Source organism: Musca autumnalis, unplaced genomic scaffold (assembly GCF_047663935.1).
Source record: "Musca autumnalis isolate F117 unplaced genomic scaffold, ASM4766393v1 scaffold_5, whole genome shotgun sequence".
Taxonomy (NCBI): Eukaryota; Metazoa; Arthropoda; class Insecta; order Diptera; family Muscidae; genus Musca; species Musca autumnalis.
The window spans coordinates 178,279,854-178,307,544 of NW_027412088.1; the positions used below are offsets into that span (position 1 = coordinate 178,279,854).

Sequence of the window (27,691 nt, forward strand, 5' to 3'; positions counted from 1 at the left end):
TTCTCTTGTCTATAGAAGACCTCAAAAGGTCTTCTGTAGTCTATAGAAAGAACCCAAAGGGTCTACTGTTGTCCATGAAAGGTCTCAAGAGGTCTATGGAAGTACTCAAAAAGTCTCAAGAGGTCTTCGGTTGTTTCTAGAAGAAATTATCCCCAGTAAATCAAACACAACAAAACTTCAAATAATATTTTTTATATATTTTTTTTTCAAATCTCTGCTTTTTTCAAAAAAACACAAACAGTTGGGTCACATTTCATTATGTTTTTTTGTGAAGATTCATCTATGAAAATCTTTTGGCCAACAAGTTTAACTTAGGTCATAGGCAGCTGTTGAGTTTACAATTTGCGTTGTAAGCTGAACAGCTACATATGAGGAGCCTAAACAAACTTCTTGGCCAACAGATTAAGTTAACATAACTTACAACACTAAAACATTTTTTTTGTTTATATTAGAAAATAAATTAGAAATAAGAAAACTTAAATAGAAAATCTTACCCAAATTCTTAAAATACGGTAATATCATAAGACTTACAAGGCTACTGTTACGTTTCTAACCTTACAAACTATTACACTTACATTAACAGCCTTAAACAACTAAACTGCAGCTTAGCTTAGATAAATTCTTAAAGCAAGAAATCTTAAAAAATGTGAATTGTTTTTAACAATAAATTAAAGCCAATTTGGTATTTAAACTTAACACTGTGTATGATACATATTATGAGCTATTATTTAGAGAGAGTGGGATAGAGAGAGAGAACGGGAGCTTAAATTAAACTTGGAAATAAATCACTAAAACCCGGTGGCCAATCATTAAATTCATGTGGCAAATCTTCGGACAGGGGTTCATAGTGTAAAGAAGAGGGTGGTGAGCCCAAAATCGATTCATAACCATGATCTGATGTTGCCGAATGGAAGGATGAGGCTGGCGATTTGGCTAGAGGAGAAACCAAGGGTCTTTTGGGACACAAAAATTTGGCAATGGGATCAAAATTAAATTCATCATCATCATTGTCGGTGTCTTTAGTGTTCTCCTGATCATCCAGCTCATCATCACTACAGCTGGTAACATTGAGGAAAACTTGTGAGGGAGAGGCAATGCCAGATGGCGAGCATGATGCTGAAGTTGAGGTATAAATCATATCAACATCATCATCATTATCGCCATTATTGCTGCTGGCATTTGAACCATTGGCCCCACTATCCCAATAAATTTCTTCTACAACTTCATTTACCGGTACGGCAACATCATCCATGACCACAGTTATGGAATTTGTTTTAGCATCATATGTACCATACACAGTATCAGGAGGAATGGATGAGGGTGCTGTAGCTTCTGGGGCTGTTAATGTATTTGTAATAGCTGGAGTGGATGTAGTAGCAGTTGATGTTGTTGGTGATACTACTTGACAATTTTCTGTTTCTAATTTACTTTCTAATGTCAGCTCCGGTGTTTGCAGAGATGGCAACATGTATGATGATGTTGTTGTTGTTGCTGTTGTCACTTCTTGTTGTTGGGGGTTTAGGCCACTGCCATTTTGGCCTGTATGTTTGCTGGATTCCAGGCACTCTGTTGTGGTCCCCACCACTGATCCAAGCAATCGCTCTGTTCCGCCTGTAATTTCGGCAGTAGACGCATCGCTCTCTCGATCGCTTGCCTCCAGGTCTGCTGTGATATCGGCAAGGAGGCTTTCGGCAAGTTCTTCCAACTTGCCGGCATCAAATTCTGCATCATCGAGTGTTCCTTCGCCGATTTCGATGTCGGGTAGGAGCATATCTTGTAGAGTAGGCAGAGAGCTATTACACGCCACAGCGACGACACTGTTGTGCTCTTTTTCAGCTGTTGTTGTAGCTTGTTTAACGCCTGTGTCGACTGAAAGTCCTTGGGGTTTGAGCCCTGCTGCAGAGGGTCAGTATTTTTGGATACTGCAGATCCAGTTAATAAGGACTCACAGCCGGCACAGGTGCTAACCATGGTACGTTGTTGTTGCTGATCTTGTTGTTGTTGTTTGTTTTGTAGCTCTTGTAGTTGTTGTCTTAGCGTCTCTACCTCCATATCAAGTTTTTGATTTTTCTCCAATAGCGAGTCATTGATGGCCTGTAGACTTTCGCATTTGTTGACGAGAATTTGGGTGCGTGCGGTCAATTCTTTGATTTCACTTTCCATTTCTTCCATGCGGGCCTTTTTGCGATCGCGCGATGTTTGGGCCGCAACGCGATTTTTTAGTTTTCTAAAAAATAAAAGATTGGGAAGAGATTAGAAATGGTGTCTAAAACTTAGGTTAGGTTGAAAAAGAAGTTAGGTAAGAAGTGACAAGTGTGGACTTCCACCAGCAAAGATACACGTCATTGTAATCAGGGCAACTCGGGCTAGCTTGGGCAAAAATTTCCATAGCAATCCGGTTAGAGGCACTAAACTAAGGTTAAGTTGAAAAGGAGGTTAGTGGCGAAAATATTTCAGAGGGCCATACTTTGGGAAGTGTTAACTTCCATCAGAGAAGATACGTTGCATTGTAATCAGCGCAACTGGACCTAGGTTCGCATAAAAAATTCATAACAATCTGATTGGAGGCCCTAAAGTGAGGTTAGGTTGAAAAATAGGTTAGGTAAAGAAGTGGCAAGTGTGGACTTCCACCAGCAAAAATTCATGTCATTGTAATCGAGGTAACTTGTACTAGCTCGTGTAAAATTTTCATAGGAATCCGGTTGCAGGTTGCAGAAGGTCCCTAAAGAGGCCTTCTATTCTATAGAAGGCCCCTAAAGAGGCCTTCTATTCTATAGAAGACCCCTAAAGAGGTCTTCTATTCTATAGAAGACCCCTAAAGAGGTCTTCTATTCTATAGAAGACCCCTAAAGAGGTCTTCTATTCTATAGAAGACCCCTAAAGAGGTCTTCTATTCTATAGAAGACCCCTAAAGAGGTCTTCTATTCTATAGAAGACCCCTAAAGAGGTCTTCTATTCTATAGAAGACCCCTAAAGAGGTCTTCTATTCTATAGAAGACCCCTAAAGAGGTCTTCTATTCTATAGAAGACCCCTAAAGAGGTCTTCTATTCTATAGAAGACCCCTAAAGAGGTCTTCTATTCTATAGAAGACCCCTAAAGAGGTCTTCTATTCTATAGAAGACCCCTAAAGAGGTCTTCTATTCTATAGAAGACCCCTAAAGAGGTATTCTATTCTATAGAAGACCCCTAAAGAGGTCTTCTATTCTATAGAAGACCCCTAAAGAGGTCTTCTATTTTATAGAAGATCCCTAAAGAGGTCTTCTATTCTACAGAAGACCCCTAAAGAGGTCTTCTATTCTATAGAAGATCCCTAAAGAGGTCTTCTATTCTACAGAAGACCCCTAAAGAGGTCTTCTATTCTATAGAAGACCCCTAAAGAGGTCTTCTATTCTATAGAAGACCCCTAAAGAGGTCTTCTATTCTATAGAAGACCCCTAAAGTGGTCTTCTATTTTATAGAAGACCCCTAAAGAGGTCTTCTATTCTATAGAAGATCCCTAAAGAGGTCTTCTATTCTATAGAAGACCCCCAAAGAGGTCTTCTATTCTATAGAAGACCCCCAAAGAGGTCTTCTATTCTATATAAGACCCCTAAAGAGGTCTTCTATTCTATAGAAGACCCCTAAAGAGGTCTTCTATTCTATAGAAGACCCCATAAAGAGGTCTTCCATTCTATAGAAGACCCCTAAAGAGGTATTCTACTCTATAGAAGACCCCTAAAGAGGTCTTCTATTCTATAGAAGACCCCTAAAGAGGTCTTCTATTCTATAGAAGACCCCTAAAGAGGTCTTCTATTCTATAGAAGACCCCTAAAGAGGTCCTCTATTCTATAGAAGACCCCTAAAGAGGTCTTCTATTCTATAGAAGACTCCTAAAGAGGTCCTCCATTCTATAGAAGACCCCTAAAGAGGTCTTCTATTCTATAGAAGACCCCTAAAGAGGTCCTCTATTCTATAGAAGACCCCTAAAGAGGTCTTCTATTCTATAGAAGACCCCTAAAGAGGTCCTCTATTCTATAGAAGACCCCTAAAGAGGTCCTCTATTCTATAGAAGACTCTTGAAGAGGTCTTCTATTCTACAGAAGATCCCTAAAAAGGTCTTCTATTCTATAGAAGACCCCTAAAGAGGTCCTCTATTCTATAGAAGACCCCTAAAGAGACAACTGTAACTATAATAAAAATGCTATAGAAATCTGGTTGGTTACCCTAAACTTAACATTGACGGAATCAGATTAGGTTTAGGATTTTGTTGTAAGAAGGTGCCTTGGGTGTGGGTCTTGGGATTCAAAAAGCACTCTCTGAATTTCTTAAGATGTTTGGAACAGTTTTGTGCCTGCACGCATTGTTTTAGATTTCTATAATTTTTTCAGGTAGCGATATTTTAGACATTGAGCCCATTTCCATCCATCAACTCTGAATATGCGAATATGTTGTATTTATATATTTTTTATGTATATATTTTTTTTTTTGGAAAATCCATATGACCACAGGTGTATACACTTCCCCACAAAATCTTGTTCGCAAATGTAATCAGGTCAACATGACCTACCTGTTGTACAAATTTCATTGTAATCTGGCTGGTGCTCATAAAATAAACTTAAACCAAAGTCCATTTCGATTGCACAAAGTCAGTCACTTGGAAAATCCCACAAACACAATCGCTGTAATTAAGCCTCATGAAAAAAGCTCTAGTTCTATTTACTATGACTAATTCCACAAGTTCAATAATTTAAGAACAGTAAGAAAAGCTCTTTTTCACAATTCCCCCATTCCGAAAATTTTTCATATGCCATACTCGCTTATCACTTTTTTTTGCCTTCAGTGTCTTATCTTCTATGTGTGTTCTAGTATTTTCAATACTTACTTCCGTTGAATTTTCTCCTCCCATGTTAAATGATCCAAACGCCTCTTCTTGCCTCTAGGAGGTGTTGCGGTGGTACTGCAATTCGAATCACTGCATTCAATATCCGAAACATTGGAAATGTTGGTCACAATTGATGTGGAATTTTGTGGAGGAGGAGCAGGTTTAAGTTTAGGTAGTACTGTGGTAGTAGTAGTTGTTGATGTTGTAATGGGAGTCACTATTGTTGTGGCTCCCGATGAATTGGTTGTAATGGCCTGAGCTGCCTGTAAAGGCGTAATGGCCACATATTTTGGAACTGTTATAAAAACTGTAGGTGTTGCCATGGCTACTTCCTTTTGTTTCAATATCTTGTTGTTATTCCAAAAACAGTAGTTTTGCACTTTTAAAAATTCATAATTTTTTCTTGAAGTTGTAACAATAAATCCAAATAAAATTAGTTGTTGAACGAACTTCCGTGTTGTTGTCTTGTTGTTATCTCTGATGTGTTGTTTATGTTGTCAGGTAGTAATTTCATCTAATGGGTTACTTCTCAGATGATGGCCTCCTTTGCTTGTATCCATCAGCAGTTACTTCAATTGTTTCTGCAGTTGTTGCGTATTGTGAAATTTTTGTTTTTTTATTTTCTTCATGTCTTCTTTCTGCTCTTGTAAATTTGTGTGTTGTTGTTGGTTTTTTGGGGTTACTTCCTATTTCGCGACATGAAGTGTAGTACTTTTCAATGATAGTAAAAAACTGAAATTCATCAATTGCGTGGCCCAATTGAATCGTGGCTTCGTTTCTCCAACATTCTATAGCCGATGTCCAGACATACGTATCGCTCGCTGATTGGCTGGCGATGTACAAAACAATGGATTTGCGGAGAGAATTGACAGTGTTGCCGTTATTCGTGGTGGCGATGCAACACAATACTGGCGTCAAGAGTCTATTACGGTTTTGCTGTTTTGTGTGACAATGATAGGGGAAAGATAATACAAAATTATTATTTAGCAATCAGGAAACGCAAAAATGTTAATTTAGGTTTTGTTTTTATTATGAAAATAGAAAAAAAATAGAAAACAATTTGAATTGTATTTCGGAGTATTATATTAAGAATTTGCGAGAGTATTGACAGTGTTGCCGTTATTCGTGGTGGCTACGCAACACAATGCAGGCGTCAAGAGTCTATGACGGTTTTGTGTGACAATGTTAGGGAAGAGATAATAAAAAATTATTATTTATGGGTACTTTACACGATATGCTTTTTACATATGAGTTGTCACTTTGCATATACATTTTGTATGGGAGAAGTGACAACTCATATGTAAAAAACATACCGTGTAAAGTACCCATTAGCAATCGGAAACGCAAAAATGTTAATTTAGGTTTTGTTTTTTTTTTTATGAGAGTATTCACAGTGTTGCCGTTGTTCGTGCAGGTGACAGAGCACAACAATTATGTTGAAATTCTGTTAAATTAAGGTTCACACCGCACATCCCACAAATTTTTAAGACGACTTTAGAAATATCCTTCAAGCCTTGTTGAAGACCATTATAATCATATTGGCTCTATTTAAAAGCCTATGCAAAATGTTATTCTGTCTTTCCATATATCATTCACGTTTTCCTAAAGGACTTTCGCAGAGGAAGCAGCAGCTTTGCAACAACGACTTCCTGCACATTGCGAAGATTCTCATCAATTACATCCACTCTATCATGGCACAATTTCACATCATCCGTGACTTTACGCAATGAATCCATAAATTCATTCATTCATGCATAAATTACCGAATTTAATAAATCCACTGGATTTCAAATGTCAATTCCATTGCGTAAACGTCAAATAAATCCTCATAAAGATGGTTAATCCGACAAAATTCTAATGCAAACGCCGTTCTGCCTTTTGACTTCGACGTTTTGTCTTTCCAAAAATACAACAACCACATGATATAGAGAAAGCGCTGCTAACCTTAGGCTATATTCAAATCTGAACCGATATCAATAAAATTTGGCAAACTTATTTCTAGTTCGAATTGGCTAAAATTTTCCAAATTGCATAAAAATTAGACAGAATTTGCGTGTTTGGTGCACCAAAAACCTCAAGTCGATCGAACATATATATGGGAGCTATATTCAAATCTGATCCGATATCAATATAATTTGGCAAACTTCTTTCTATAGCAAATTCGGTCACATCACATTTCACCAAAATTGGATAACATTGCGAGGTTGGTACACCAAATACCTATAATACGTCGAAAATATATATGGAGGCTATACCAAATCTAAATCGATATCAATAAAATTTGCAAACTTATTTCTAGTGCCAATTCGCTGTCGTTTTCCAAATTGCATACAAATTGAACAGAATTTGCGTGTTTGGTGCACCAAATACCTAAAATCGGCCGAAAATATATGTATATGGGAGCTATATCAAAATTTGAAGCGATTCTTACCAAAATAAATAGCGTTCGTTCTTTGGCCAATTCCCATGAGAGTCGGGCAATAAATGCAGCCTGTACTTTGTTTACAAAAATACATGAACAGACAGATGGACGGACGGACAGACGGAAATGTATAAATCGTGATTCTACGGGGATATCCATAAAAGGAACTATGGGTCTATCTCTTTTCCTTTTGCATGTTACACAATAATGCCCTAAGACCTAATACCCCTTACCACAGTGTGATGTAGGCTATAAAAAGGGTATGTTTCATGTGTAATCCCGGATAAAGCTGAAAACACATCCAACGTTTGAGTAAAGTTTTGTGTCATAGTCTTCAAGATATTCGAAAAAGAAATCTTATTGCCATCAGTAACCTTAATAAAAAGAAAGACTTCAAGCCTTTCTTTATAAGAAGCTCTCATAGTCGCATGGTATGCTATAAGAAGACCTCAATGTCATCTATAAGAAGAGCTCATGGTGTTCTATAAGAAGACCACATGGTCTTATATAAGAAGCTCCATGGTCTGGCTTCATTTCTGGTAGAAGAATAAAGAACGACCTACACGAAATTGAAATTGCTTGCTTTTTTCATTTATTCTTTTACTAGAGTAAAGAGAAGGAAGCAAGCAACGAGCTAATTGTGTTTCTACCCTTATGGTCTTCTCTAAGAAGACCTTATGATCATCTTCATGGTCTTCTTTAAGAAGATCCCATTTTCTTCTTTATGAAAAGATCAAGGTCTGCTCTATGACTTTATGGTAATAAGGCAGTTCCCTTGGTCTCTTATAAGAAGCATTCATGGTCATCTATAATAAGTCCTCGGGGTATTTTTAAACCCAGCAAACCAATCGTACCGATATCGTAACGAAATCGGAACAAAATTCGGCGTTACGTCCGATATCTGATCCGAAATCGTAACGATATCTTAACGAAAGTTGTATAAGGTGGTTGACATAATTTCGGAACGAAGTGTCGGAGCGAAATCGGATCGATTTCGGTCAGAATTCGGAACGAAATCAGAAGAAAATCCCTGGGAAATTCGGAATGCGAATTTTTTCCTCCGAATTTTCGTACAGATTTCTGAACGATTTCGGAATAATGTCGTATGAAAATCTGAGGTACCTTCCGAACTTTCGTAAAGATTTCTGAACGATTTTGGAATAATTTCGTATGATTACCGAAGGAAAAATTTTTCTTTGTTTCCTCTTTTTATTGATAAATTTTCTTTGTTTTGTTTTTTATTGGAAGATTGTAATTTCAAACGTATCTAATGATTTTCATTGTTGTTATCATTTTGTAGTTATATTACAACAATGTAAACTTTGTGTACTAATATGTTGAGTCTATCAGCATTAGCTTGAATAATTATATGTATGTTGCATTTATATTTAAAATATGTAGAAAATGTATATGCGAATTTTATAACCAACAATTTTGTTTTTCGACACCAAACTTAAATGTTGCTTGTTAGATATATACAAAAGGTGGATGTTGTGCGAAGGGAATTTTGTTTCCGACATATCGATCCGAATTCGTAACGAAATCGGAAGAAAAACATTAGCATATTCGAAGGGAAATTTACTTCCGACATTTTCTCCGAAATCGGAACGAAATCTGAATGAATTACCCTACGAAAAATCGTATAGAAATCGAAACGAAATCTGAACGATTTTGCTTCCGAAATTGTTCCGATATGTCGAACATCCGACATTTGGTTTGCTGGGAAGAGACTTCACTTCTCCTGGTCTGCTATAAAAGGACCTTCTAAATTAAAAGTTTTTTTTTAAGACATATTTGGGCTTAAATTTCCTTTTTAGGAAGACAATTTTTTCACCACAGGTAGCGCTTTTTATTCTGATTCCAACGATGTATAATTTTTGTCCCGGGAACAGAATCCCATACCCGAGATTTGCACCTGTCCATAGGAGAAAGTCTTAGATCTTAGTCTACTTAGGGAAAAATTTTACAATTCAAAAGAAATTTTGTTCCCATTCCCGAGATTTTCACCTGTTTATAGGATATAGTCTTTAATCCTCGGACGAAGGCCGCCTACTTAGGGAAAAATAAATAAATAAAAAATTTTGTTCCCATTCCCGAGATTTGCATCTGTCCATAGAATAACTTTCGAGGCCTTTATCTCGGGGAGTATACATTTCCGGTACAAATGTTATACACCGTTGGAAGCAGGACCAAAAGTACGGCATGTGGTGAAAATGTCGAATTTTTCCGTCAGGTGCCGCCAAAAGAAATTTGTTCGAATATTTATTCATATTTACCGGCAGTCGACTCATACAGTTGAGAGATTTGTTGACAAATCTGCACAATCTTTTGACAATTTAAGATGTTGCATACTTTTCCGGTTGCCGATTCATTAGTACTTGCAGCAGCTGAGGTACTTGATTTATTATCCAGCTTCCAACGCTTTCTCTTTCTTTAGCAGCAGAATGCTTTACTGCCGAATTCTTTGCGGACATTTTTGATATGGATGTTTTCTTAGACTGCTTATTAATGTGGAAGTTATGAGATTTAGACGATTAAGTCTCTGCCAAGGAAGAGATCCTCTAAATTACATTCACATAGCACAGAATGATGATAGATCAGGCTAACATCTGGTATATCCCAGCGAAAAGTTTGCCTCCAAAGAGGCAGTTAAATGATATGTACAAGTGATTTGGAAGTGCATCAAATTATGCATTTTCACTCATGATTTTTACAAGGGAGTGACTACTGAAAGAGGCACTCCATTGCACCGCATTTTAACTGACCCTTTGGCATTGCATTTTAACTGACCCTTTGGCATTGCATTTTAACTGAACCTTTGGCACTGCATTTTAACTGACCCTTTGGCATTGCATTTTATTATTATTATTTTATTATTATTTTATTCATTTCAAAGCCAAGCCAAATGGCCATATATGGCTAGTATACTACAATAAATACAATGTACATTTCTTAAATGCTAACAATAATTTAAAAAAAATTAAAATTAAAATTAAAAATAAATTGATTTGAATGACATCTACTCTGGTTTTAAAATTTATAATTAGAAATATAATTTAATTAATTCATTTACAAAGATAATTTATGCAAAAAAAATTCAGCTACTCTCAAATAGAATGAATGAAAAAATATCAGTTCATAAGGATAACTTAATTTATGTTAACATCAAACGTTAATAAAATCAGAGATTGTGTTAAATGTTGTTGTGTTAAATTTAATGATTCATAAACAACATAAAAATATAATTTAAAATCAACATATAAATACAAAGTTGAAAATACATATTTCACAAAAAAGAAACACAAAATTTGCCTGATGAAGTTTACTCAAGTGAGTTCAGGTGTCGGAGGAGATTTTTTCGATATGAGTATTGAGATGAATTAAAGATTCTTAAGCCAAGCGGGAGAGAGTTATAAACCCTAGTTACTCTTACATGGAATGAACGCTCCAAAATTGGAGATAACGTTGGAAAAATAAGTTGCGGATTTCGTATGTGCTTCGAAAACTTAAAAAAGTTTAACAAAAAAAGAGGACATTGCAATCGAATTATCTTGTAGAATTGTATCATACAACGTAGATCTATAAAGTGACGAAAAGTACATCCTAGAAATCTTGTTACATAAGTAGTGACATGTTCTCGCACACGCAAGAAATATATGTACCTTATTACCCTATTAAAAGCCAGTCTTATCCTTTTCGTTAAAGCAGCAATGGTTCCAGTGTATATTTCCACGCAGTACAATAATACTGGCATTATAAGGGCATGAACTATATTTTCTCTTATTTTCACTGAGATATTTAATTCCAGATTATATAATTTCTTGAGAATGAAATTTATTTTAGTAATAAGCGAGTTTATATGGTCCTCAAAAGTCAGATGTCTGTCCAAAATTATACCTAGACATCTAATACTGTTTACAAATTCAATATCAATGCGATCAAATTTGACAGAAATGCCAACATCATTACGGACTCCAAAATACATAGCTTTTGTTTTAGATATATTAATTGTTAGTTGATTAGACTGTAACCAGTTAGATAACAAGGACATTGATGAATTAATAACACTTTGTAAAACATCATAATTTCCCAAATCGGATTTAAAGAGAAGCTGCACATCGTCAGCGAAGACAAAAGGAATGCAGTTAGATGTGGATATTGACGAAAAAAGATCATTTGTAAACATTATAAATAAAAGCGGACCGAGTACTGACCCTTGGGGCACTCCACTCGAAACTGGTAAAAGGTCTGAAGAACGTCCATTACAGGAAACATATTGATACCTATTTTTAAGGTATGAAGCCATCAGGTTACAAGCTGAATTCGTAAATTGAAAATAGTTATGTAGTTTATTCACAAGAATTGTGTGTTCAATCCTGTCAAACGCCTTTTCCATATCAAGGGAAAGGAGTATACAACATCCATGTTGGCTAAGAATACTTCTTATATTGTCAGTTAGACCAATCAGGAGTGAAGTTGTACTTCGGTTTCGCCTGAATCCTAACTGACAATCATGAATTGCAGATGCATTTTAACTGAACCTTTGGCATTGCATTTTAACTGACCCTTTGGGGTAGAATATGAGGCAGTCCAGAGCACGTGTCTTGAATAACAAAATAAAATGCATTTATTAATTGTGTAAAACAAAAATATTAATAACTTTATTAAATTAACACAAATTATGAAAATTCTCTATTGAATTCAATCGCAAACATGTGTGTTTCCTCCGCTCTTCATTTAATCCAAGCTTAAGTGCTTTTGCTTCATTTGCTAAATTGGTTTGATATTGTCTTCCCATCACCTGTTAAGATTTCGACATGTACTCCAACAGCACTCCATTGGGAAAGTTTCTTCTCGTGAGTTACCGGAAAAATGTTCGCAAATTAAATTGTATTTAGTTTGTATTAACAAATGTTTGGAAATGTTAACACGATTATCTCCTTTTGGAAATGTATTCCGGTGCCTGTAGAGATGTACAAACTGATTTATGTACATGTAGGGATCTCTAACAACTGCTAATAAAATGTAGTGAACGGAGTGCCTTTTTCACGACTCTGTTTGCACTGCATCCGGATGCTGTTAAATTGTGAGGAATTGGAGTGCCTTTTTCACGACTCCGTTGAACTGCCTCCGGATGTTGTTAAAATGTGACAAATGGATGTGATTCTTTGGATTGCTTCCAAATGCGGTTAAAATGTGGGGAATGGAGTGCCTTTTTCACGACTCAGTTTGAACTGCATAAAAACATGCCGTGAAAGAACTAGTCTACATTGCACTACTTCCAATTTATTTTTCTGGGTATGTATGTATACCTTCCCAGCAAAATTTGACGGAAGGGGTTCTTTGCGATGACGTAATTTCATGTCATCTTTTGCATTGGTTCAAAGCAAGTCGTGAAAGATCCAATCTTTTCATTAGGATTTGAACCACTGCAAAGGAAGTCGTGAAAGATCCGATCTTTTCATCAGCATTTGTACCCATTCCATCGGTCCAATAGAGATGATGTTTGTGTTTTTATTTACACACCTGTTTATTTTCATTTTGGTATGTTCCAGTACTGCAAAAATCTACTAATTTTTACTATTTTTTCCGATAACATAACGGAAAAATTGTTATCGTAGTAAAAATAAGTAGATTCTTGCAGTTTCTGGAACAGACCAAAGTTGTTAGAACTGTCGTCGTGATGTTGTCTTACATTTCCTGCATATCAAACAACTAAAACTTCTAAACAATTGGTATTATATGAAGTCCCAACCATCGAGCTAAAAATAGAATCGGACTGCACACATTGCTATTTTAAAAGTTCCCTTGTCTGTTCTAAATCTGACATAGAATGAAATCAATCAAATCTCGCTTCTTGGAATTTGAAAAAAAAGTCCGAAACGAAAAGGAACAAGAATCTGAAAATAAAGAAGAAACTACTTTTGGAAAGAAACAATTAAAAATAAATTAATTAAGCATAAATGGTATTTTCCATAAAAAGTCTCTCCTCCCCGTTCGTTATATTTTGTTCTTAGAGATCCCTAAAGCAAGCCGGGTTGTAGATCCCTACATATTTCCGTCACTAAACAAAAGAGTATAAATTACCAAAATGTTGTTATAAAATAACAAAATTATAAAATAAAACTAATTTACGAAATAAAAATACTTAAAGGAGTGCATTTGGAGTCCATGTCGAAATCTGAACTGGTGATGGGAAGATAATTGAAAAAACCTTTTGTAAGATGAAAGAATATCAGTTGCGAAGAACGGAGGAAGTAATCTTTTGCGTTGCAGCGGTGGTGATTACATTGTAATTTTGGATGTAAACTTTTGAAAAACTAAACTGATAAATTAATTGTAGTTATTTCATGAATTCGTTTGAATTAATAAAGAGTTTTGTTTTTCATGAAAACCATATTACAATACAGCATTTCCATTTCCAAACAAGACATGAAAATTTCATGCCAAGGGGTTGGTGAAAATGACATGCCAAAGCATTGGTTAAAATGACATGCTTAGGATCCAGAAAAGAACGTCATCTTTTGGGGTCCACGCTCATATAAAATTCATCGATGAAGATGCTAAAAAGATGACATGCTAGATCACTTGCACCCATGATTGAATGTCATCTTTGGCATCGAACATTTTGCTGGGTTGTTATCTTGTCTATTATTGCAATTTCTTATTGGTGGGTATGACATTGAGTTTTAGAGTTAAAAAGAGTCCTTGCAAATCTCGGGAAAGGGAACAACATTTTCTTTTAAATTATAAAATGTTCTCTAACCCAGCAAAATTTGACGGAAGGGGTTCTTTGCGATGACGTGATTTCATGTCATCTTTTGCATTGGTTCAAAGGAAGTCGTGGAAGATCCGATCTTTTCATCAGCATTTGTACCCATTCCATCGATCCAATAGAGATGATGTTTGTGTTTTTATTTACACACCTGTTTATTTTCATTTTGGTATGTTCCAGTACTGCAAAAATCTACTAATTTTTACTATTTTTTCCGATAACATAAAGGAAAAATTGTTACGTTGTAAAAATAAGTAGATTCTTGCAGTTTCTGGAACAGACCAAAGTTGTTAGAACTGTCGTCGTGATGTTGTCTTACATTTCCTGCATATCAAACAACTAAAACTTCTAAACAATTGGTATTATATGAAGTCCCAAACATCGAGCTAAAAATAGAATCGGACTGCACACATTGCTATTTTAAAAGTTCCCTTGTCTGTTCTAAATCTGACATAGAATGAAATCAATCAAATCTCGCTTCTTGGAATTTGAAAAAAAAAGTCCGAAACGAAAAGGAACAAGAATCTGAAAATAAAGAAGAAACTACTTTTGGAAAGAAACAATTAAAAATAAATTAATTAAGCATAAATGGTATTTTCCATAAAAAGTCTCTCCTCCCCGTTCGTTACATTTTGTTCTTAGAGATCCCTAAAGCAAGCCGGGTTGTAGATCCCTACATATTTCCGTCACTAAACAAAAGAGTATAAATTACCAAAATGTTATAAAATAACGAAATTATAAAATAAAAGTAATTTACGAAATAAAAATACTTAAAGGAGTGCATTTGGAGTCCATGTCGAAATCTGAACTGGTGATGGGAAGATAATTGAAAAAACCTTTTGTAAGATGAAAGAATATCAGTTGCGGAGAACGGAGGAAGTAATCTTTTGCGTTGCAGCGGTGGTGATTACATTGCAATTTTGGATGTAAACTTTTGAAAAACTAAACTGATAAATTAATTGTAGTTATTTCATGAATTCGTTTGAATTAATAAAGAGTTTTGTTTTTCATAAAAACCATATTTCAATACAGCATTTCCATTTTCCAAACAATACATGAAAATTTCATGCCAAGGGGTTGGTGAAAATGACATGCCAAAGCATTGGTTAAAATGACATGTCAAAGCATGGGTGAAAATGACGTGTCAAAGCATTGGTGAAAATGACATGTCAAATCATTGCTGGAAATGACATGCCAAAGCATTGGTGGAAATGACATGTCAACGCATTGGTTAAAATGACATGCTTAGGATCCAGAAAAGAACGTCATCTTTTGGGGTCCACGCTCATATAAAATTCATCGATGAAGATGCTAAAAAGATGACATGCTAGATCACTTGCACCCATGATTGAATGTCATCTTTGGCATCGAACATTTTGCTGGGAAATGTCCACATAGAAAAACCGCGTTGTCATGATTCTAAGGGGCCATATCTCTGAATCCAGAGAGGATTTACAACACAAAGCACCATTTTGGAAAGGTTAAAGTGCGAGCTATAATCTGGCATACATTAAGCGAACAACCATAAGGGGCCATTTTCGACTTTTTGAGGGTTTTATGGAAAACCCCGGTACGGGATATATCACCTGAACACCTGAAAATAAACCCATCGACCACTTACTTGTTGAATAGGTATTTCTATGGTATTTCTATAAGCTTTCCAATGATACCCATTGCATTCGGTTCAATAGAGCCGGATCTGACCCGGCTTTTGTACCCGGACTTTCAAGTCAAATAACCGGATCCGCCCCCAAAGAAAATTATACATTCCCATGATCAGCGCAACAATATCTACCTCTGGAAAAAATCGTTTTTTATTAAGAAGTATTGAGAAGGTATTTCAGCCTCACCTGTCCCTCATTCAATTCAATTCCTAAAACTACAACTCATCCTTGCGTGAGTCGTTTTGATAATGGAAGTTTTGGCAGTTTATAACAAACTCCATCATCTCTTTATCACGATATTTCATTAATTATGTTAAATCAAAATTATTTTAATATACACTATTCACAATTTTTTTTCTTTAATTATTGTTCATCAAGGAAGCAAACAAACTTAGAGGTAGTTTACACTATCTATCAATGTCATATGACACGAAAAAAAACCATTCCATATCTACCCACGAAGGCAATGTGGAGACGTAGTTTTTTTCATTTTTGCTGGTGTGGGCCCACAGAGTAAATGGCGTAAGGAAAATCTCCAATATTGCAAATATTAGCGAATATATAACGATGGAAAATTTCATGTCATATGACATTTACATATAGTGTAAACTACCCCTTAAACTTTTTAGCCGTTGTTTTGTTAACCGAACATACTTAAAAGCGTTCCAAAGCGTATATCTCATGGTTCACACATACGCAACAGTTGCTGCAATTTTACAATTCCATTTTGATTGTTTTTCTCATGATACAATAAGAAGGTAGCATTATCACCCAGCTGATGGTAACATAATGTGTCAATTGCATTGAATTTATGTCGAATTTTGACATCTTATGTTACCGAAAACGGCAGTTGCTGCTACCTTCTTATTGTATCATGGTTTTTCTTATGTTTAACAGAAGCGTTGCATTTTTTAGCATTTTGTAACAAACGTACTTTGTGAACAAAAATGTACTATTCATGTACCAAAACAATTTGAATTGTCTGTAATAAAAAATAAATTTGTGTGTTTTTATGAAATAGAGAGGCCCAAAACTATGTGTGTGGGATTTTAAAAATAGATGAATTCGGATGAAAATCAACAGGTAAAAATTCCTTCAAAAATGCGTGAATCAGAACTACCATAATTTCATTGTATGTTTTCTATCCCTGCAGAATGTGAAAATGAAGGTCAAAACGGAATTGTAAAATTGCAGCAACTGTTGCGTATGTGTGAACCATGAGTTACATGTATTCAAGGCCGTATGGCCCCGCCAAATACGGTGCGGTGAGAGTCGCGTCACGTAAGTGATGCGGGGGCCATAAAGTTAAACATAATTTAAATTTTTTTGTACATGGCATGTACCTACGTTTCACTCAACTGGCCGTATGTGCTAAGGCCTTTACTCGCCCGAATTTGTCATGTAAAACGCTTCTAAAGGGCCTCAGCACATACGGTCAGTTAAGTGACACGTAGGGACACGCCGCGTCCCAAAAAAATTAAATTATGTTTAACTTTATGGCCCCCGCACATACGGTACGTTGTGAGTCGCGTCACGCATTAAAAACAGCAGCCACATGAAAAATGTGTACCCAGCAAAAAGTTTGCATCCGCGGATGCAGTTGAATCACTACATGTGTACGGTACATTTGCCGTTGGGGTACATCTTTTCCTATGAATTCACTTATGAATGTTACAAGAGAGCGCGCAGCTAGGATGCACTCCATTTTCGATCCAAATCACAGCTTTTGATGTAGTGTTTTGGATTGAATTTAAAGTCCCTCTTCGGATTGCATTTTTAATCAGTCTAAAGATGCAATTAAAATGCAAGCCATTGCGAAATATCCCAAAATAAATAAAATACATTTATTATTTGTGAAAGACAAGAACACAAAGAACTTTATTATATAAACACAAATTATAAAAGTTTCCATTAAATTCAATCACATTTTAGCTTACTTCCTCCGTTCTCGATTTAATCCAAGCGCATCTGATTTTCTTTCATCATCCTAATGCTTTTTATGTTGCCTTCCCATCATTACCGCAAAATGTTCGCAACTTCAGTTTTTATTTCTTTATTTTATAACAAACTCCGAAATGTATACACTCTTTGTCTTTTGAAGAAATGTGTAGAGATCAACCAACTGGTTTTTTCTGTAGGGATCTCTACAGCAACTGCTTATAAAATGTATCGAACGGAGTGCATTTTTCATAACTCTGTTGGACTACATCGAAAGATGTTGTGAAATCATAACTCCAATTGCACAACTTCCAAAATTTTTTGCTGGGATAAAGCAATAAATGCATCTAATAGTACGTTTATATATAACCGGATTTAACAAACCCACTGGGTTTTAAATGTCAATTCCATTCGTTATATATCAAATAAATCTTCACAAAGAAGGTTAACCCGGCAAAAAGGCTCTAATGTGTACGGCGTTTAAAGCCCTAAACACATCCAACGTTTGAGTAAAGTTTTGTGCCATTTCTGGTAGATGAATAAAACACAAAAAAATGGAAATTTGGCAGCACTTTGTCTTTTATTCCCACCAAAAACTTTTGGAAGTGAAGGCCCCGGCACATACGGTACGTTGTGCGTCGCGTTGCAACAACCACATGAAAACTTCAAGAACAAACTTGGCATCACTTACATTTTTTTCATGTGGTTGTTGTTTTTAACGCGTGACGCAACGCACAACGTACCGTATGTGCCGGGGCCATTATGCATGTGGAGTTATAGCTCATTTAGACTAGTCATAAATCCTCAACTGGATTAATAAATCCAGTACAAATCTCATTGCATTTAGATATACCTTTGTAGGATTTAAATGGCAGTCAGCACAATTACCAAGCTAGATGCATCAGCCCATCTGATCGAATTTGAAACATCAAAAGAAGTTGGTGTAAATTGAGTTCGTCTCAAAAAATATACGGCAAATTAAAAATTTATTGTTTAATATTGAAAATGTTAGCAAATTATGCTGCTAATGTTAACCAATGAGCAAATAAAGAATTATTTTATCGTTTAGACAACGTAAATATTAGTCCTGTGCTAAGAGCTGGTTTACATTACGAAATCGAGTCGATTTCAAACTGTCAATTCCTTTGCGTATACGTCAAATGAAAACTCAAATGAAATCATTTCGATTTCATTTGACGTTTGAGCAAAGGAATTCACAGTTTGAAATCGACTCGATTTCGTAATGTAAACCAGCTATAAGTTTACATTTACGAAATCCACTCGATTTCAACTGTCACTTCCATAGCTCAAACGTCAAATGAAATCCAGATGAGATTTCATTTGACGTTTGAGCTATGGAATTGACAGTTGAAATCGAGTGGATTTCGTAAATGTAAACTTAGCACTGTGACTAAAATCAACTTTGCAAAGCAAATTAAATTTTTTAGCCTTGTTTACAAATTTTGACATTTTAAATTATTTTTATTGTAGCAATTCACCGATGCATCTACCTTATTTCTTGTGTCGGCTTGCAAATTTTTGTATTTTTTAGCAACATGTTGCAAAAAACAGAGTTGCATACGAGCATTTATGCCGGATTTAAAATAAATCCACTCAATACGAGGATTTATTTTTTTTATTTATGGTAAATCTGGTAGATTTTGGCCGGATTTAGCAAATAAAACCTGATATGCGCTAAATCCGGCTAATCATTACATCCTTCGATGCATTTCAAACGGAGTTATGAAAAATGCACTCCGTTGGATACATTTTATATGAACTTGCCTAATGATCCCTAAAAAACATGACAATTTAGTAAACCCTTCCCGCCGCTGGCGAAATAGTTTTTTCCAAAAACAAAAAAAGAGTGTAAATTTATACTTTTTATAAAATAAAGAAATAAAAATAAGATAGAAATAAATAAGAAATCAACACATTTTTGCGGTAATTCACTAGACGGAAATGTTTAATGGAGTGGAGTTGGATTCCATGTCGAAAGCTGAACTAGTGATGGGAAGACAACAAAAAAACCTTTAGGATCTGATGAAGCAAATTCAGATGCGCTTGGATTAAATGGAGAACGGAGGAAGCATGGAAGAATAATTAAAGGTAGGCTACAGCTTACAGCTGATTACAATTGTTTCTTATTATGGGCTATTCTGTCAAAAGCAGGGTTGAAATTTGTTGTTGTTATTGACATTAGCAATACTAAAGGTAGATGCATCGGTGAATAGTTCCAACAAAAAACTTCTGCTGCAGCGCTATATATTAAAATTAAAAACAAGTTCAAACGATTTTTATTCGCGTGGCGAAATTAAATTGTTAATTTTCTTAATTTTATTTTATTTTATCGATTTTTGTCGGTAACTCAAAAAATTCCACTACTCGGGCTCAATTCTGTTTGTATGAAAATGTGAAATAAAAATGTTTATAATAGCTCATTTAGACTAGCCATAAATCCTCGACTGGATTTAATAAACAACACTGTGTCTAACTTGACCCCCTTTGAAAATCTGGTAACTGATTTTTAGCACGGTTGCAGTTGACCAATCGAACTAACACTTTGCACATTTTTCAGATTTAGATGACAATACATGAATATGAAACCAAAACCAATATGGGTCCATTTTTTCCTATAGCCTCCATACACCGGTACCACCCGACTTCTGGTATTTTGAGGATTTTGTTTTCATTTTTAGCCCGAATTTGCTGTAACTTGGAATTTGGAGTTCTCAATAGTCCAGGAACTTCCCCATTAAAAATTGTGGATGTAGGTCAAGGTTTAATATAGCATCCATATAACTGTACCACCCAATTTCAAGCATTTTAATCTACATTTTCTGCTCAAATGGACTGTAATTCGGCATTTGGGGATCTCAGTGGTCAAAAAATGTATTTACTAAAAAGTTAAAAATAAAAAATAATTTAAAAAAATTAAGTTTCAGTGTTTTATTTAGAAATGCACTTAAAACTAAAAAATAATTTGTCGCTTAGGCTCAATAAATATATTCTTTCTCATGATAGAATCTCTCAAATAAAACGCTTGCCGTTTAATTTTGCCAACATTCATAATTTAAATGCAAGCGTTTTATTTGAGAGATTCTATCATGAGAAAGAATATATTTATTGAGCCTAAGCGACAAATTATTTTTTAGTTTTAAGTGCATTTCTAAATAAAACACTGAAACTTAATTTTTTTAAATTATTCGCTTTGTTTACAAATTTTGACATTACCTTGTTTCTTGTGTCGGCTTGCAACTTTTTGTATTTTCTAGCAACATGTTGCAAAAAACAGAGTTGTATACGAGCATTTATGCCGGATTTAAAATAAATCCACTAAATACGAGGATTTATTTTTGTATGGTAAATTTTGGCCGGATTTAGGAAATAAAACCTGATAATGCGCTAAATCCGGCTAATGAGGTCATATCTAAATGACCTATTATAATTTCATTACATTCTTCGATTCATTCCAAACGGAGTTATGAAAAATGCACTCCGTTGGATACATTTTATATGAACTTGCCTAATGATCCCTACAAAACAAGACAATTTGTTGGCGAAATAATTTTTTCCGAAAACAAAAAAAGGTGTAAATTTATATTTTTTATAAAATAAAGAAATAAAAGCTCTGTTCCTTTACTTTCAAGAATCTTTAAGTTTTCCACTTTTTACTCGAAAAGCTTTCCTTTACTTTAGACACCACACGGTTCATATGGCAGCTGTTCACAACTTTTACTACTTTTGCCGGTTTTACCATTTTCAAATGTAAAGGAACAGACCAAAAAACTTAATTTGCGAACATTTTTGCGGTAATTCACGAGGCGGAAATTTTTAATGGAGTGGAGTTGGATTCCATGTCGAAAGCTGAACTAGTGATGGGAAGGCAACAAAACAACCTTTAGCATCTGGTGAAGCAAAATCAGATGCGCTTGGATTAAATGGAGAACGGAGAAAGCATGGTAGAATAATTAAAGGTATGCTACAGCTAACAGCTGATTTGTTTCTTATTATGGCCTATTCTGTCAAAATCAGGGTTGAAATTTTTTGTTGTTATTGACATTAGCAATAATAAAGGTAGATGCATCGGCGAATTGTTCCAACAAAAAACTTCTGCTGCAACGCTATATATTAAAATTAAAAACAAGTTCAAACGATTTTTATTCGCGTGGCAAAATTAAATTGTTAATTTTCTTAATAGTAATAATTGTCAAAGAACGATTCGTTAAATTTATATTAATGTTTGTTTGTTGTTTTGTTTGTTAACTTACCACTACTCGGGCTCAATTCTGTTTGTATGAAAATGAGAGATAAAAATGTTTATAAAAAAAAATATTTCCCATTTTAAATTTTCATAGTACTAGAATGCGGCCACTTTTTAAATTTAGGGCCACCTATTACTGTTTTTTTTGTACAGTTATATATTTTATTTATATTTATTTTACTGAAATTCAAAGGGATTGACTTACAATTTGGTTGCAGTTTTTTTTATTGAAATCAGTTTGGTGTAAGTGTGGTTTTAGTAAATTTCCCATACAACACATGTAACTTGATGTGTGGCCACACGACTTCAACTAGTGTTACAATACGTCACGTACTAATTTAACACAACTTGTTAGTGTATTTCGTACGGCTGGTTTTTTTGGTTGCCTCTTTATTTCGTGTTTTTAAAAATTGTTAATTTATATATGTTATTAACCAAATAAATAGTTAAATGAATACTAAACAAGTGCCTTAACATAATTGCGGTTATATTTCATTAAAGTTTCAATAAGAATATTAAAAATAATGGCTTAAAATGGAGTGGAGCTAGCTAGAAGTGCTTGCAAAGTGAAGTGTAAACGAAGCAAACAAGTTGAAACTCCAATACAAACAACAACAATAAAATAATAGCAACTCTACAAACAGGTAGCAAAAAAAAGAAAAACATAAAAATCTGATACCAATAATAAATTATTGTTAATAATTAGTGAAGAAATCTAGTGTTTTGCAATTAAATATAATAAATAATAAAATTGAAATTCCATTGTGTATATTTTTGTGCCTACTTCCCTAATTAAAAGCGAAAAAAATAATCTAAATTACAATAAATTAAAGAAAACAAAAATAATATAACTTTATGGCGGACATATTGCCTATGGTAAATATATATTGTGTTCTACATACTCCATACTTCCCTTTTCAATAAATCATTAATTAAATATAGTCCAACTTCTTTATTGGAAAGTTTTGCAATTTCTAAATTCCTTAGACTGATGGACATTCGTTGCATTGTTTTTGTTTGCAGTCGCTTTGTTGATGTGTCGGCAAATTGTTTGCAATAGTGTTGGTAAAATTGATAGGAACGTACTATTACGTACGAAAATATAACAACTACTCACACTTGAATGAAAAGTGTTGCCAATTGGGTGGTTGTTTAAACACTTTTGGCGTTTTTGCTCTAAAACAGCTTCATTTGACCAAATGGAGTTAAAATATGCCATAAGTACGAATAATTTATAAATTCGTTATAATTTTAATAAAATAAATAAATAAAACGAAAAAATGATGCCAACCTATTTGAGATTAATATAATAAATGAATGAGCATCAACGTTAATATAAGTTTTAATTTTTATAGCGAAGACACAATCGACTTGCATCTCTAAGTGGTTCCCAAAGGGTTACAGGAGAGAATAATTACAAAAATATAAATTTTAAATAATTTGTAAGGCAAAACAAAATTTCAATAACTTAATATAATAAAGTAATTTTAATGGATTTTATCAAAAATGATCTTTAGTTTCTTAAAAAAACCTTGTGAACTGCAAACAAAATGCCACATTGTGAAAAATATAAAATGGAGAAGAAAACTATTGGCGTCTATTTTCTGAATACGTAGCCTTTTGCAGAAAGAATTTCGGTACACCGGATTTCGACAAAATGCCATGTTGCGAAAAATCTAAAATGAATACAATATGGAGATCCGGTGTAAATAAAAGCTGTTGGCGTCTAATTTCTGGATATGTAAAATACCGAATTTTTCCGATTTTCTGTAGGGAACCCTGTTAATTAACAGGGCATTGCTGAGAAAATTCCACATTGTGAAAAATCTAAAATGGAAGCAGTATGGCAGTTAATATTCTAAAGGTTGACGACAATAACTTTTGATTGCGGTCGGTCTGCAAACTGCATCCATTTTGGATTTTTCATAATGTGGCATTTTCCCAGCAACACCCGTTTAGTTAGCCGGAATCATTATGAAAAATCGGAAAAATCCGGTATACCGTTATTTTTATAATATCATGAAGGATCGGTTAGGGGATGTTCAGCCACTTTGTGTGATCATCCAAACATACAAGTAATGAAATAAAGGTAAAGGTTAAACATAATACAGTAAAACAAAGAAAGCAAAAAATAGAAAGTAGTAGAAAAAAGTTGTTGTCGGCGCAATAGAAATTACTAGTCCCTTGAAACGAAAAACATCGAAAACCCGGAAGGAACGTCTGTCGGCCGCAGCCGATAAAACTGGCTTTTGCGAGACCGGACGCTATTGAAATGGAACCGCGACCAAAGCGTTGGCCGAAAAGGCTCCTATCGCCCCCAAGCTCTTGGCTAAGTGGAAGAGAGCTTATGGCAAATGATGAACTATCTCAAGAAATACACCGACAGGGAAACCAGGGAGAGAATGCAAATTAATTTGGATCAATCTCAGGGTGGCAAGCAAGCTTGGAAGGGAACATCCTCACTTAGCCAAGAGTAATACTGATAATTCACATTGACCCCTAAAGCCATATGCCAAATTAGAAGTGATGGTGTCTTTGACTCAGCATCCCACGAACGATTGAGATATTTTGACTTTCACACCCTCTTCAATGCGAGATTCTGTCATTGTCCAGACGGCGCAATAGAAATTACTAATCCCTTGAAACCAGAACCATCGGAAACCTGGAAGGACCGTCTGTCGTCCGCAGCCGATAAAACTGGCTTTCCGAGACAGGACGCTATTGAGATGGAATCCCGACCAAAGCGTTGGCCGAAAAGGCTCCTATCGCACCAACAAGCTCTTGCCCAAGTAGAAGAGAGCTTTTGGTAAATGATGAACTACCTCAACAAATACACCGACAGGGAACCCAGGGAGAGAATGCAAATTAATTTAGATCAATCTCAGGGTGGCAAGCAAACTTGGAAGGAAGCATCGTCACTTAGCCAAGAGTAATCCTGATAATTCACATTGACCCCTATAGCCATAATCCAAATTAAGAGTGATGGTGTCTTGACTCAGCATCCCACGAACGATGCAGATATTTTGACTTTCACACCCTCTTCAAAGCGAGATTCTGTCATTGTCCAGACGGCGCAATAGAAATTACTAATCCCTTGAAACCAGAACCATCGAAAACCTGGAAGGACCGTCTGTCGGCCGCAGCCGATATAACTGGTTTTCCGAGACAGGACGCTATTGAAATGGAACCCCGACCAAAGCGTTGGTCGAAAATGCTCCGATCGCCCCAACCAGCTCTTGGCTAAGTAGAAGAGAGCTTATTGTAAATGATGAACTACCTCAAGAAATACACCGACAGGGAACCCGGGGAGAGAATGCAAATTAATATGGATCAATCTTACGGTAGCAAGCAAGCTTGGAAGGGAACATCCTCACTTAGCCAAGAGTAATACTGACAATTCGCATTGACCCCTATAGCCATATGCCAAATAAGGAGTGATGGTGTCTTGACTCAGCATCCCACGAACGATTCAGATATTTTGACTTTCACACCCTCTTCAAAGCGAGATTTTGTCATTGCCTAGACGGAATATCCTTAAAGTCGAAGAAGTTGAAGACAACAGAGATGAATCAACCCCACATAAAATCAGGTATGCAAAAAGTTTGGAGGTCTGACACCGGCACCGGTCTCTGTGGCTGGAAGTGTAGCCTCTACCAAAATCGACCCTTCTTCATCGAATAACGAAGGAACACCACAACCCAATGCCGAGATACCCAACCCGAGCCAGGACTCCAAAACTTCCACCTCCTCTACCTTCTACCAAAATAATAAGGGCAGACAAGACACCATAGCTGAGGCAGCCTCTCAAGCTAACTTGAGCCATAAGGTGTCTGTCGGATCTCCTCTCGTGGGTACGAGAAAGACAACATGTGCACCAATGGTACCGGATGAACTTCGAGTAGCAGTCATCGATAGATCTGATCCGTTATCTCCTTCTGTCGGCTCGCAGAAACATACCCAAGGCTTTTTCTTGGCGCCTTTGATTTCGGTCTTGTTACGGCTGATCGAATTAGGGGTACTTTTTTCAATAGATTTTTTTTGACAGATCCCGTGTGAGCTGTTGAAATTCTTTAGGTTGAACATTATTACGAGAATTCGCGTTCTTTGTGGAATGTGTTTCGAGCCATGTTTTGTTCAGCCATGAGGCCCATTTCTGTCCTAATGGGTATATAAGCAAGGGAAATTGCTGCCTTTGGAATGAAGGGTTTCGCGTGGTTTGTCATCGGTACATATTTCTTCAAAAATTATGCGAGAATGTAACTATCAATGGCGACCGTGCCATGGTAGCCGACTATTTGATGGCTGAAAATGAAGTTCGTGATCTCTCGTTTTGAGCCGGTCGATTGGCCACCAAGATCTGCAGACTTTTTCCTTTTGGGATATGTAAAGTCCAAAGTGCAGACGACACCGCTTCGATTCAGGCCTTGGGGCAAAACATCACGCGTGTCATTCGCAAGTTGCCAATCGAAAAGTTTGAACGATCATCGTAAATTGGATTCAACGGATGGACATTTGATAGGTATAATATTCAAAAAGTAAATGCTAAAATGTTAACAAAAAATGTTCCACATTCAATTGAATTTTCGGTATTTTTTCTTTAACGAAAGTAGGAACCTCGAAATGAATCACCCAATATAAATTAAAGCTCGCCTTGCATGAGTCTCAATCAATGTCGAGTTTATTTATTGCAATAATTTGTCACTTTCAACCTGACAATTTTGTTTTAAACTTCTTTCGCTTTTATAATATTTGTTCATGACGGAATGTCATCCATCTCTTGCGTTGGGCAAAGCAAAACTTTTCCTCAACAAAATCGATTGAGGATGTAGTTGACGAATTGGTTTAGACGATGTGTCTCTTCTCTTTTTGTTAAATTTCTTTTTTGTCGCAAATCTTGCATTAATAATTCTATATTCTATGGTTTCATTCTATTTTAATGAGTTTTATCTCTTGCCGTCGGATATGTTGATATATATTTGAATCTAAAAGAACAACAAATAGTTTTAAAATTAATAAAAATATAATGTTGATAAGAATTCTTCTACGCACAAATAAAAATGAAAAAAAAAAAAATCAGAAAGAATGTAAAAAATGCCATAAATTTGTATGTTGCTAATTTTTAATTTAATCACTGTCAATGTGGCTTGAAATTAATGAAGCTGGAGGTTTATTTCGGAATCTTGCTTCTCTGGCAGCTTTAAGTTTCCTATTAATTGTTCGAGCTGGTATTTTATAGGTTAATTCAGCCTGCATGGGAGTTAGTATTTTTTCCAGACATAAGTCGACAACTGTATCTCTTGCTGTGGGAGTATAGTGTTCCCTTATTTTTATTTTGGGGTTTGGCTCCGTAGTATTACCTTTCTTCCGCTTTTTATTTTTACTGTTTGGTTTGGAAACTTGGTGTACAATATCAAAAAAATCGTCTTCTTGGGGCGTTGATGGCGAAGAATAATTTATAATTTCCTGGGAAAGTATTTGGGGTTTATTTTGAAAAACGCAATTTGCTGATGTGTCAAAAAAGTCGTCATCTTGGGTTGTTGATGGGAAAGAATAATTTATAATTTCCTAGGGTGAAATTATTTGGGGTGAATTTTGAAAAACCCAGTTTGCTGATGTGTCAAAAAAGTCGTCTTCTTGGGTTGTTGATGGGAAAGAATAATTTATAATTTCCTGGGGTGAAATTATTTGGGGTGTAATTTGAGAAGGCGGTAATGTTTTTTGGACGCAATTTGCTGATGTTGGTGGCGCTATGATTAGTATTTGGGA

At 35.5% G+C, this 27,691-nt stretch overlaps 2 protein-coding genes and 1 long non-coding RNA gene across 3 annotated transcripts in view; 1 reads left to right on the forward strand and 2 right to left on the reverse strand.

Annotated features, from left to right (window-relative positions):
* Window positions 1-176: 176 nt before the first annotated feature.
* On the reverse strand, window positions 177-5,706 carry Xbp1 (X box binding protein 1). The gene is given in 3 exon segments (XM_073955971.1): window positions 177-1,759; window positions 1,762-2,227; window positions 4,863-5,706. Coding segments are annotated over 3 exon segments (1,785 nt in total). The 5' UTR covers window positions 5,186-5,706; the 3' UTR covers window positions 177-763.
* A 4,051-nt stretch (window positions 5,707-9,757) lies between these two features.
* Window positions 9,758-16,237, reverse strand: LOC141386988 (uncharacterized). The gene is made up of 2 exons (XR_012408454.1): window positions 15,910-16,237; window positions 9,758-15,856 (listed from the first exon to the last, which is right to left on the reverse strand). It is a non-coding gene; the product is annotated as an uncharacterized lncRNA (long non-coding RNA).
* Window positions 16,238-22,268: 6,031 nt separating this feature from the next.
* The window catches only part of Magi (membrane associated guanylate kinase, WW and PDZ domain containing protein magi), a 136,653-nt gene continuing 131,230 nt past the window's right edge, over window positions 22,269-27,691 (forward strand). Inside the window, exon 1 of the mRNA XM_073955964.1 lies at window positions 22,269-22,801. The gene's annotated coding sequence lies outside the window, so the exon portion shown is untranslated. The remainder of the gene's footprint in view (window positions 22,802-27,691) is intronic.